Genomic DNA, 13590 nt, shown 5'->3' with positions numbered 1-13590 from the left:
AGTGAATCAGAACAGGAGGCTTTAGGGACAGATGGGGAGAGAAGGAAAGGGTGAGAGGAGGAAGAGGGGAAAAGAGACAGCGAAGGAGATGGAGAAGACACTTGCTCTCCACCCCCCGAACAGGGCGTCACAGCCATGCGATCCATCTGTACCAGTACAATGAGGAGGGGCATCGCTATGGTCACCTTCCAAACCTCACCCCCTCTGAGACAGATCCAGCCTCCAAGCCTAAACAGCATTCACTTTCCCTCACTCGGCTCAACGCCAACATTTTGCCAAATCTATGTCTTGTTGCCATGTGAATGAATAGCACATTATAGAAATCCATTACAAAGAATCAGGACATGATCAAATCACAACTTACACTCATCCATATTCCCATAGCTAACACACTTAAAATTAAGACTTCATTGATTATATGGGACAACATGATTGTTTTTGTAAATAAAAAATTAATTGTTCGCAAAACATTTTTGTTTGATAAGGCGCACCAGCGTGGCTGTACCAATCATGGAGCTAGAAGCAGATTTGGTACAATTCTGTTATTTATTCTTGTTCTGAAAACATATTATAAACAAGGCAAGACTCAAAAATGAAAGGGAAAAAAATATTCAAGGAAACAGAAGTATTCCCCAGTCGATCTTACAGTTCTGGCAATGAACCGTGGCCACAGATGCAATACATATGAAAAATAGTTCCCCTTTCAGCTTAGTTTTTTTGTTTTCTTTTCTTCTTTTGAAGAAAACACTGTAAAAGTCTAGAGAGAGAGCTGTTTGCCGAGGATGCACAGAGGCGGTCCTTTCTCCTATTCAGCGTGGATTTTTCTTGTGCTATAACGGCAGCCGAGCTTTCTGCCACTCCACAAACTCATCAAGCAACACTGGCCCTGGAGAGAAAGGGGGAGGGAAAACATGATGAGCAATGGGGGTGGTGGTGATGAGTGTGTGTGTGAGTGTGTGTGTACACTCACAGGCTCCGTCTTCATCATAGTTGCTGAGGTCTGCGTTCACTGTCCTGCTGAACTCCAACACGTTATACCACTGGTCCTTATTCATTACTTTGTACTTGGATTGCTGAGGGAGGAGAGAGGGGGAGACGTAAAATGTAAGAGAAACATGAGGACCCAGTTCTATTTCAGTTCATAGCTCCCTCCTGTAGCATCTACCTTTCTGGTGTTCACAGATCTGAAAGATAATCTGTGATTATAAAATAATGTCTTATCCTGTGTTTTGTTATGGTGTATTTAACATTTTACACACTGCACAATGTTTGAGTCTTATGAAAAGATGCTTAAGAGAACATGTATTATCATCAATTTCTAAAGGAGTAGTGAGCCATACCTCCAGAAACTGGTTGAACACAGGGAAGAGTGGCCATGTTCTCCCAAGCAGCAACGCCAACATGGATTTAGCTGTGTCCATGTCCAAACTCCTCTGGTCCTTGTCCTACAGAAAGAGAGGGAGAGAAAGGTCGATGGAGACAGAAACGGGGATGGCAGAGAGAGAGAGAGAGAGCATTCGGGTCTGATAAAAAAAGCATCTGGTGGACAGACTGTGCTCCTCAAGCCAAGTCTTACACCCCGCCCCCCCCCAAATGACAGACATAATTAATTGATGAACTTAACATCTGCATCTGCCTGGATCATAGCCACATAGTTATGACGAGACATGCAGCTATCATATCACAGGCCCATGCAAGTAAAACAAACAAACAACCATTGATAGAGTGGCTCAGTGGATAAATTGCTTGATCAGAAGAAGTATTGTAGTACTCACCCGGGCAAAGTCGAAGGCATATCTGTAGATGTTTTTAAAGATGGCCGTGTCACTGAGCTGAGAGCGCAGGTAGTCCAGTTCACTCTGTAACCTCTTATTGCAGTCACACCTACAGAGGGGTGTAGGTGTTAGAAACATACACATGGGTAAATCAGTTCCCCAAGTCCCATGGAATCGCTCTGTGAAGGGATACAGTCTGTGTTATGGACACACACCGGTGTAAATCTGTTTTCCTTTGTAATACCTGTGTGCAATCACACCTAAAGATAAGTTAGTGATTGAAACATAAGTAAGTATGGATGTTTGGGAGGTGACGTCTACTCACTGCAATAAAGTCATTCCCTTAAGCCACTCCTCCTTTGTGAAAAATCCCATATTTGGTGCTTCTAGTTTCCAGGCTAAGACTAACATGATAATCTGGGGGAGAGAGAGAATGGACAAAGAAACACAACCAAAGATCATCATTACCGTCATCAACACAGGAGACATAGGATGGACAGAGCAAGGGAAAAAATAATACATAGGTTGATCAATATCGAACCCTTTGGATATATAAATGGATAAAGTAGAAAGACAAATGGATGAATGAGAGGAAAGGAACACTCACATTCTCTGGTTCCACACCAATGTCCTCACAGAACTTCTCCATCCCCTCTGGACCCACCACCTCATCTGAACCTGTAATACACACAGTACGGTTGTCTGTTATCTGCGCACGCACACACATTTTGAAGATGGAGGATGTCACACAATCTCAGACTAACTGCTACCCATATAACCACCAAGGTATGGAGGACCCTATTCAATCAGCAGCATGAGCAGAAACTCACTGGTAGCCAAGTAACGAGCCATGTTATGTCCACAAACAAATACAAAAGTTCAGCTACCCTTACGGTAGAGGTGACACTTGTGAACTCAGTTGGGGGGATCATAGGCAGAATACTTCCAAGGCTGACCGCTGGCTGGCTGACGCTCACTCTCACGCAGCGTACACACACAACTCCGTTGAGGTTGGCATGGGTAGATCACTCGTGGGTGTTTCTACTCCACTACTCGTAGCGTGCAGCAAGTTTGGTGCACATTAGCAGGTTCAAAAAGGCTTAGTTTAACGGGCCCTTAGGCGACATGTGTTCATTCCCAATCACTGCATTTATGTTGTGTCCTGACTTATTGGCTAATTGACATGCCACAACTCGTGGTAAACCTTAGCCAGCTAGCATTCCGCCACCTTTCTACTGAAACAGTAAGAAGTATGCCATTCAGGCGTACCTTTCTTCGCCCTCCACAGTTATTCATTGCCTAGCACAGTCGCAGGCAATTTTGAAAAATAGACCCGGATCCTATTCTCTAGTCTAGTCGTGCCGCTAGCCAGAACGATGTCACCGAAGGTCATATCGGGAAGAGAACCTCATAGAATGACAGCAACCCAGAGTCAGTCTCAACAAAAATGTCATCAACTTCAATCAGGGACTTCAGATGGAAATTAGCTATGCAGCTAAATCTGGTGTAATTCTGACAGTGCATGATCCCTGATCCTGAAAACCAAAGAGTTTGTCAATAAGCACACTTGGGAGCATTAACTGCTTTGTGAACAAATATATATGAGAGAGAAGTGTGCACCTGCATACTCGTAGAACCAGGCAAGGCACTTCTTACTGGAGAACTGGTCCTCCGGACTTATCAGTCTGCCAGGAGTCTGGGGCCTGCAAAAACTGAAACACAGGAGGGTGCCCTGCGTGAGTGAAGCATTTTTTCTTCTTTTGGCTCTACACTCCAAAGGTTTGCGTTTGAAATCAAACAATTAATGAGGTTAAGTACAGATTCCCAGGTTTTATTTGATGGCATGTGATCATATTGGTTTCACCATTCAGAAATGTCAACACTTTTTATGCATAGTACCCCTATTTCAGTCTACCCAAACATGATGGGACAGATACACTCACCAAACACTTTATTTGGAACACTATACTAAATACTGGGTAGGGCCTCCCTTTAATCTCAAAACAGCCTCAATTCTTCGTGGCATTGATTCCACAAGATGTTGGAAACATTCCTTTGAGATGCTGGTCCATGATGACATGATTGCATCACGCAATTCCTGCAGATTTTTCAGGTGCACTTTCAAGCTGTAAATCTCCCATTCTACCACATCCCAAAGGTGTTCTATTGGATTCAGATCCGGTGACTGGGAAGGCCACTGAAGAACACTGAACTCATAGTCATGTTCATGAAACCAGTTTGAGACAACTTTTGCTTTGTGACATGGTGCATTATCATGCTGGAAGTAGCCATTAGAACAGGGGTCTCAAACTCGCGGCCCGCGGGACGATATTTGGTGGCCCCCTACTTGACATCAAAGTTTAGTGTTAGTGCGGCCCGCGCGTTTTTCTCACATTCACCTTTTTGCCAGTTCGTTGCCCTGGTCGTTTTATATTTTTTTTTATCACTTATGGGCTACCATAGCTCAGGCTCGTGACAGCTGTTTTTGACAAGTTAGCCAAGGCGAATTAGCAACGTTAGTCACTTGGTTGAAACGTGATTCTGGAGTGACACCAAGTGGAAGGAAAATATATCCTGTCACCCAGTGCAAGGTACAGACAAGGTACAGACAAAAAATAAGAAAATCTAGATCACTTTATTTATGAATGTGAAAGGTATAAACACCTGAGAGAGAACACGATTGATAAATTTAATAATGATAAGAAAAACGAAGTGCTCAAAAAAGCTATGAACAACGATAAAGTTTTCAAATCCCTCTCAGAATATATAGAAAGAGCATACTAAATAAGATCCCAAATACTCAGGTATTGGGATAAAAACATGTAAATATTATACTACTATTATTATTAAATGTGTTTTTGTCACCCAGCCCCAGTCATTTCTTTCTCAAAACCTGCCGTGAAGAGAAAGGTTGGCGATGAGCACAGACAATTTCAGGAAAAATGGGAGACGGAATATTTTTTTGTTGAGCACAGTCATTACTCAACTAGACATGCTGAGGAGTATGCAAAATACCAGGGAGATGAGAGAGAGGACCGGGTCGCCAATTTGAAAACATGTCTACTGAGGCGACAAGATTTTTTCAAGAAAGCAAGCAAAGAGAGTGATGCGGCAGTCGAAGCTAGCTACGTGGTGAGTGAGATGATTGCTAAAGGCGGGAAAGCCATTCAAAGACTTCATCAAAAAGTGCATGTTACAGGCTGCAAGTATAGTCTGTCAGGAAAAGAAGGGTCAGTTTAGCAACATCAGCCTTTCAGCCAACACAGTGGCAGAGCGCATTGTTGACCTGTCAGGTAACATATACGATCAACTGCGTGAGAAAGCCAAACATTTCCGTGCATACTCAGTCGCTCTTGATGAGAGCACAGACATCACTGACACTGCGCAGCTCGCAATGCATGTCCGTGGTGTTGACGACAATTTTGAAGTGATGGAGTTGCTCACAGCGACTCCAATGCATGGCCAGACCACCGCTCAGGAGATATTCCGCCAGCTGTGTGATGCCATTGTGGATGCCGGTTTACCATGGAAGAGGTTTGCTGGAATAACAACCGATGACAGGGAGGAGAAATGGACTGGTGGCACTTGTTCAAAGAAAACTGGAAGAGGAGGGTGTGGAGGAGGCCATTGCTCTGCACTGCATTATCCATCAGCAGGCCCTTTGCAGCAAATGCCTGAGGTTTGACAATGTGATGTCTGTCGTTGTGAAATGCATCAACCATATCAGATCCAGGGGCTTAAAGCACCGGCAGTTCCGCGCCTTTTTGGAGGAAATAGAGTCAGCATATGAGGATGTGCTCTACTTCACCGAGGTACGTTGGCTCAGCAGGGGAAACGTCTTGAAGAGGTTTTTTGAGTTGAGAGCAGAAGTGAAAGCCTTCATGGAGAAGGATGGGATGGCTGTTCCTGTGCTAAGTGATCCCAAATGGCTCATGGACTTAGCTTTTCTTGTTGACATCACACAGGAGCTGAATGTACTGAACAAGAATTTACAAGGCCAGGGGCAGCTTGTCAGTGCTGCCTATGACAACGTCAGAGCATTCTCCACAAAACTTGTGTTATGGAAAGCCCAGCTCTCTCAGACAAACCTCTACCATTTCCCAGCATGCAAGGCACTCATGGATGTGGGCACACCATTCAGTGGTGAGAAGTATGCTGATGCCATTGTAAAGCTACAGGAGGAATTTGATCACAGGTTTGCAGACTTCAAGACACACAGAGCCACTTTTCAAATTTTTGCTGACCCCTTCTCCTTCGATGTGCAAGATGCCCCTCCTGTGCTTCAAATGGAGCTAATTGACCTGCAGTGCAATTCTGAACGCCAAGTTCAGGGAGGTGAGTGGAAAAGCAGACAAGCTTGGACAATTTTTGAGAGAATTGCCCCCCACCTTCCCTGAGCTTTCCAGGATGTTCAAGCGGACCATGTGCCTTTTTGGGAGCACATATCTGTGTGAAAAGCTCTTCTCCACCATGAACTTTAACAAGTGAAAGTACAGGTCCAAACTTACTGATGAGCATCTTCAAGCCATATTAAGGGTCTCAATTGCTTCCTCCCTCAAGCCAAATGTGGCTCAGTTATGTAAGAGGAAGCGCTGCCAGGTCTCTGGCAGCAAGGAGTAGGTAAGAGAAGCCTATGTTCTGAATTGTTATTAATAAAGATTGAATCAGTTGTACTTTTTTTTTGAATACTTGAAACCCTTTTTTTGTGGAACACTTGATGCGGCCCAGCCTCACCCAGACTCTACCTCCAGCGGCCCCCAGGTAAATGGAGTTTTAGACCCCTGCATTAGAAGATGGGTAAATTGTGGCCATGAAGGGATGCACATGGTCAGCAACAATACTCAAATAGGCTGTGGCATTCAAGCGATGATTGATTGGTATTAACAGGCACAAAGTGTGCCAAGAAAACATTCCCCACACCATTACACCACCTCCACCATGAGACGGCGTACAGGTGTTCCTAATAAAGTGTTTGGTGAGTGTATATCAAATGTCCAAATTAAGCACTCACATTTAGTACTTGGTCGACAATCCTTTGCATGCAATAACTGCCTTAAGTATGCAGCCCATTGACCCCAGCAGATGGTGGGCATCTTCTCTGGTGATGCCCTGCCAGGCCTGTACTGCAGCCATTTTCAGTTGTTGTTTGTTTTTAGGAGGTTTTGCCTTAACTCTCCTCTTCAGCAAATGACATGCATGTTCAATAGGATTTAAATCTGGAGATTGACTTGGCTAGTCAATAACTTTCCATTGTTTGGCCCTGAAAAACACCCCAATTGCTATGGCAGTATGTTTTGGGTCATTGTCCCGCTGTATGATGAAGCGTCGTCTAATGAGTTTGTAGGCATTTGCTTGTACTCGGGCTGACAAGACGTTTCTGTACACTTCAGAATTCATCCTGCTGCTGCTGTCAGCAGTTACATCATCAATGAAGACAAGTCAGCCAGGTCCAGTAGAAGCCATACATGCCCAAGCCATAAGTCTTCTGTGGATGGTAGTCTTTGACACATTTACGCCTACTTCCTGGAGAGTGTTCCTGATCTGTGGGAAAGTTGTTTTGGGGTTTTTCTTTATCATGGTGAGCATTCTTCTGTCATCCATTGTAGTCTTCCTTGGCCTCCCAGGCCATTTGTGATTTGAGCTCACCAGTGCTTTCTTTGCTGTCCTTTGATGTTCCAAACTGTTTATTTTGGTAGGTTTAAGGTTTTGGCTTTGTTTCTAAACATTTTTTTCCTGATATTTCAGCCTCATAATGGTTTCCCTGACTTTCATTGACCTCTCTTTGGTCCTCATGTTGAAAGACACCAATAGCAGACTTCAAAAGGCAAACGCAAAGCCTAAAATCAATACTAGACATTGACAGCTCTCTTATAACTGCACAAATGATGTGACGGAACACACCTGACAAACCAGAAAGACCTGTCAAGCCAATTGTCCCATCACTTTTGGCTACCCTAAAATAGGGTGTACACAAATACTATCAAATAAAAGCTGGGAGTCTTTACTTAACCTCATAGTAATTGTTTGATTTCAAATCCAAACTTCTTGAGTGTAGAGCCAAACAAAGTAAATATGCTTCATTACTTACACAGGGCACTGTATTTAAAAACCTGGTGGTTGTAGGCAGGACAGTCAATAAAACTGTTTCAGATACAAAGGCCTGAGAGAAGATGGGAAGGGATTATTATTATTATTTATTTATTTTAAATCTCTCTCTCCACCTCTCTACCTGGTGAATTTACACTTCCTGAGTCCAGGGTCATCTGAACCAGAGGACTTTCTTTTCTTCTTTACAGGCATCACTGAGTTTCCAAAGAGATTCACTTGCTGGGCTGGGTCTGAGGAGGATAAACATGAAAACGGGAACGCACAATGAGTATTGCGCGAGCACAGACAGACACACAAAATGTAGAGGAGAAGCTGTACCTATTTATTTCTGGTCTCCTTGTCCATTCAAACCTATCAGATTCTGTGATCAGAATATCACAGGAGAGAAAATATTTCACTGCAAGAAAACTACCATGTCAATATACCATCAAAGAAGATGTTTGTGACTACATGCTGCAAACAGTCATATTCACGTACATGGCTCCTGATTTGAAGCTACAGTACAGTCTATCTTGAACGTCTGCTTGCAGTATCTCTGGATTAAATATTATATTTCAAGAATCAGTTGGCTCACTTACAAGTCTGTGATACAGTCTTTAGGTCAGCCAGTCCGCTGCGTACTCTCTTATCCGACAATAGAGAGCGGGAGAGTGGTGTTTCGTGCATTAAATTCTGCTTATAAATAAAATTCCACAAGCGTATTTGGATGTGTTTGTGCGTTTTGATGAGGCTAGTGAAACATTTAAATTGATACATTTCTGCAACATGTCTCTTTGAACAAACATATAAAGCTTGAAACCTATCTAGCTAACTTAGATGAGCTTTTGCAACATCTCTAGAAAATGTAGAGTAGCTAGTTGGCTCTAGCTAACGTTAACTTGCGTCACCTTTTATAAAAATGAAAATAAATTAGCAGTTTACCATGGGGACATTCGCTATAAATCATACGCGACTCGCTAATATGAAATTGCAACTAAACTAGCGATGTCAAAACTCGCATAATTTGTCGATCAAACCAGATTTATACATAATTCATGTTACTGTTTTTGAATTGATATCGCAGGATTTCTTATGATACTGAGATGTTGCAAGTCAAGGCTGCCTCGCTATCTAGCTACATCGAGCTAGCCTATATCAAAATATGACAGTCACATTAGCATAGACTGATTGATTGATCCACATAACAGATAATCGATTTTGGTAATTGACAATGAATTAATGTACGAATGGGGTCTGGGGAATAACACGAGTCGCTAGCTAATCTCGAAGTAGCTAACTGAATCATTAGTTAGCCAACGTTATATTAACGTCACTTTAAACTTACGTTCAAGCACTTTAAATGCTTTACTTCTCGTTGTTGTTGGCTAATTAGCTAACATTAGCCTACTAATAATCGTACCATAAGGATCTGATTTCCTAATTTAATAATGCGGTTATCTGATATTCAGAAGGTAACTAGTTAGTGTTTTGCTGGTTATTCAGCTATTGTGTAGCATTCTACATCGCTAGTAGTAGCAGAAGAACGAGCTTTACTATGCCAGATAGCTCGCTAATTTTGGCAACAAATCCGAAACGTCTTTGCCATTATTCGCTAATAACTCGATCAGGTTTACAACATACCATCCACCGGTAGATGTACAAACCTTGTGTCCTGACGGATGGCTTTTCTGTGAGTAGATACCGGTCCAACAGAGGGACGGAACGTACGGAGAGATCTGTGTTCCCTGACCTCCAATAGTGGAACTCCGCCCACCTACTTCCGGTCAATGTAAATGTCAGGGTTCGTAATTCTTTTAATATCCAAAAGACCCTTGCTGCACTGCATAGAGGACACAAAATGGAATGTACACAAAATATTTTCCATGGCTAAACATCATTTTGACTACCACTGTACTCGACAACACTTCTAGTATAGACATCAGGTGAGTTTCAATCATGAGGGGTGTCATATGAACAATTATTGCCACTTTATTTTGTCCCAAAAGTTAAAAGTGCCTCCTCGAGATTGCATAGGGCAGCGTTTCCCAACCGCTGTGCCGCGGCACACTAGTGTGCCGTGAGAGATCGTTGGGTGTGCCGTGAGAAATTTCACTTTTTTTTAAATTAACATTTATTAATTATTATCTGCAAATAAAATGCCATTGTCGAGTGTCTGTGCTGTAATATAGTGACTGGCAGAGTAATGTAATATTCGTCCGGGTGGCAGCAGGCTAATTGCCTCGTTCCTTCTTAGAGACAAGAGAATTAGTGACGCATGCGACAGGTCGTGGTGACAGTGATGGAGAAGTTTTTAAAAAGGAAAAAATGTAAACTCCGAACTGGGCCCTGGACAAGATTCTGACCCAGGTGAAGTACCAGGCCCTAGTATGAGTGGTGGTAAAAAGAAAGCAAAGACGGTGAGCTCGAGGCAATACAGCGAAAGCTATCTTCCAACAGCGCCATGGTGCCAAGCAGCTTAAACGCCATCTCCAAACGAAATACCCGTCGCTTCAAAACAAGCCGATGGCGTGAAAACACAGAGAAACAGGCAACTTTTATGAGAAAAACCACAAAGGTAAATGAGAAAGCCCTCAAAGCTAGTTACCTAGTTGCTGAACTCGTAGCTAAATCCAAAAAGTCCCACTCTGTGGCAGAGACATTAATACTACCTGCCTTTGTCAAGGAGATGCTCGGCCCTGACGCGGTTAAAGACAGAGCTAAAGTCCCGCTCTCAGATAACACAATTGCCAGGCGTATTGATGACATGTGTACAGACATCGAAAGTCATGTTTTGGGAAAGATACGCATCAGTAGGAAATTTGCGTTGCAACATGATGAGTCTACGGATATTAGTGGACATTCTCAGCTCTTGGCCAATGTGTGTTTTGTGGATGGAGATGCCATTAGAGAAAACTTCCTATTTTGCAAGGCACTGCCAGAAAAAACAACAGGAGAGGAAATGTATATAATATTGTAATTATATATACTGTATCAGGCTACAGAGTGTCATTTTGTAACATTTTTGGTTGGTGGTGTGCCGCAAGATTCTTCCAATGTAAAAAATGTGCCGTGGCTCAAAAAAGGTTGAAAAACACTGGCATAGGGAACACATAATGGACTGTGCACAAACTATTTTCCAAGGCTAAACATGATTTTCACTATACATGATGTGTACCTAGGGTTGTTGAGTACAGTGGTAGTAAAATCATGTTTGGGACACTACTTTTTCAAAATGACATATACTTTCTGTTGGATAATTCGATAAAATATTGTGAACCCATCACTTTCCATTCATGTTTTAAGTCTTTTTCAAGCTTTTATTTTGAAGCCGCGAAAACGGCGAAAAAGGAATACATTATACCACTTAAAACAAGTTCTGACGAAAAGTAGTAATGCAGCACATCAATGTAGTTGAACTGGACTGCCAGAACATTTGCATTCATCAACATAGAACATTCTATTTTTATTTAATGTGGTGGCACACATTAAATTACGAAATGTTATGAAAGATAAAAACTAGTTTTTCAACTTCTCCTCACTCAAGCCTAAACATACACATCAGTTACAAACAAGGTGGAGATGGATTAAAAATGGGAATGTTTCTGCCACACGTCTCATGTTTATCAAAATCACACATCAGGAACCATCTTTGGTTATTCCACCACCTTTGTATATTCCTTAAAGTGAGAGAAAGTAACCATGAATATAACAATGGAAATAAAAAAAATAAAAAATAAACTGTCTGTCTATCATTGAAGCTGAACACAATTTCATTCAGTGGACACTAGACAATATACACTCACCACTTTATTAGGTACACCTTGCTAGTACTGGGTTGGACCCCCTTTTGTAGCCCATCTGCTTCACTGCTTCAAGGTTCGACGTGTTGTGCGTTCAGAGATGGTCTTCTGCATACCTTGGTTATAACGAGTGGTTATTTGAGTTACTGTTGCCTTTCTATCATCTCAAACCAGTCTGGCCATTCTCCTCTGACCTCTAGCATCAACAAGACATTTTCGCCCAGAGAACTGCCGCTCACTGGATATTTTCTCTTTTTCGGGCCATTCTCTGTAAACCTCAAATTCTCTGAGATGATTGTGTGTGAAAATCCCAGTAGATCAGCAGTTTCTGAAATACTCAGACCAGCCCGTCTGGCACCAACAACCATGCCACGTTCAAAGTCACCTTTCTGTTTCTGATGCTTGGTTTGAACTTCAGCAGGTCGTCTTGACCATGTCTACATGCCTAAATGTATTGAGTTGCTGCCATGTGATTGGCTGATTAGATATTTGTGTTACCGAGCAGTTGAACAGGTGTACCTAATAAAGTGGCCAGTGAGTGTACATAACTGCATAAACTGTTGTCAAGAATCTAAAAAAAGTGATCGGTATCATTCAAAGAGCCTGTTCAGATGTTTACCTAGTCTGTGCAGACGGAAGAAGACCCTCTTATTGCCAACACCTGTCAGAAGACTTTACCTTGACCTGGCAGAATTAACAGTGGATAGAGGGGGAGAGTGAGAGTGTCTTTATTGAGTAGATCCTTGAAATGACCAAAAAATGTAAATGCCCAAATACTTCCAAAAGCCCAGCATGACAATGCACCATGTCACAAAGCAAAAGTCGTCTTAAACTGGTTTCATGAACATGACAATGAGTTCAGTGTTCTACAGTCACCGGATCTGAATCCAATAGAACACCTTTGAGATGTGGTAGAATGGGAGGTTCACAGCTTGAAAGTGCACCTGAAACATCTGCAGGAATTGCGTGATGCAATCATGTCATCCTGGACCAGCATCTCAAAGGAAGAATAAAGCAAGCCACATGGCTACAGGGATCTCAGTGCAAAACACTTCCTGCCTCCTATCCTTTGGGCCTAGTATTTAATCTGGATCAGAATTAATTAGCCATCTGATCCTGGATCACAAAAAAGAGATTACGATTTCTGATCTAGATTAAACGTTTTTAAATACTGGGCCCTGCTGTCCTTTCCTACTAATTTATTATTACTGCATCACTGGTGGCTGACAAGGCAGACGGCAACACAAAGATTTTGGGCCAGATATACCAAATATTTGCCAAAGTTGCAAAGTGTTCACCAGCAGGATTAAACGCCAAAAACAAAGCTAAAACATGAAACAGACATTCATTTTCATAAGCTTCGATCTACATTCAATTTGATTCCTCTGTAAAACAACAAACAAAGAAACAATGTAAATGTTGCACCTGTGGCAAATGCTTAGTTAATGTGACCCATTGTCCTGGCCATAATGCTGAGCTTTACAGATAAGCTACAATCAGTCAACTCCACACTATATAGTATACAGTTTATAACTGTGATGAGGCCTGGGGAAACTGCTGCCAAACACAATGACGCATACATTCCTCATAGTCACTGGCACAAAATGGTTGCTGTGGTGGTTCATCCCCCATGATTCTTATCCAAGGTGTGAGACAGTTGGATGGAACTGAAGGTTGGGGCCTGAGTATGAGGGGAGAAGAGAAGGATGAGGGAAACGAACACAACACATGATGAGTCCTCAGATCAATACAATATTTCCACAGAGCAATAAACACACAGGCCAGCCGCCCACCACACACACCTGGATTCCCTAGTCTCTCCATGTACACGCCACCAAATTGATATTCACTAGTCCGTTAGTCCTCCCCTGGTTCCTCTCCTGTTTCACTGTAACAAAGGTAAGGCAAGGCAAGGATAGTTTTAATGT

At 42.4% G+C, this 13590-nt stretch overlaps 1 protein-coding gene across 3 annotated transcripts; it reads right to left on the bottom strand.

The window, feature by feature from the left end:
* Positions 1-527: 527 nt before the first annotated feature.
* On the bottom strand, positions 528-9615 carry LOC310824307 (DCN1-like protein 5). Of its 3 annotated transcripts, none has more exons than XM_083697190.1 (9): positions 9527-9615; positions 8005-8113; positions 3396-3487; positions 2383-2453; positions 2101-2192; positions 1776-1884; positions 1341-1445; positions 971-1073; positions 528-886 (listed from the first exon to the last, which is right to left on the bottom strand). In XM_083697190.1, the coding sequence occupies exons 2-9, from the start codon at positions 8073-8075 to the stop codon at positions 831-833; spliced, it is 699 nt and encodes a 232-aa protein (XP_083553316.1). In that variant the 5' UTR covers positions 8076-8113; positions 9527-9615; the 3' UTR covers positions 528-830. The 3 variants fall into 3 exon arrangements, with proteins under 3 accessions (XP_083553316.1, XP_083553315.1, XP_083553317.1); XM_083697189.1 differs by lacking the exon at positions 9527-9615 and adding an exon at positions 8462-8681; XM_083697191.1 differs by lacking the exons at positions 8005-8113; positions 9527-9615 and adding an exon at positions 7864-7881.
* Positions 9616-13590: the final 3975 nt, after the last annotated feature.

Source organism: Argentina silus, assembly GCF_951799395.1.
Source record: "Argentina silus genome assembly, chromosome: Y".
In the NCBI taxonomy this organism is placed as follows: Eukaryota; Metazoa; Chordata; class Actinopteri; order Argentiniformes; family Argentinidae; genus Argentina; species Argentina silus.
The sequence above is the reverse complement of the archived record's forward strand: the minus strand, read 5'-3'. Positions and strand labels throughout refer to the sequence as shown.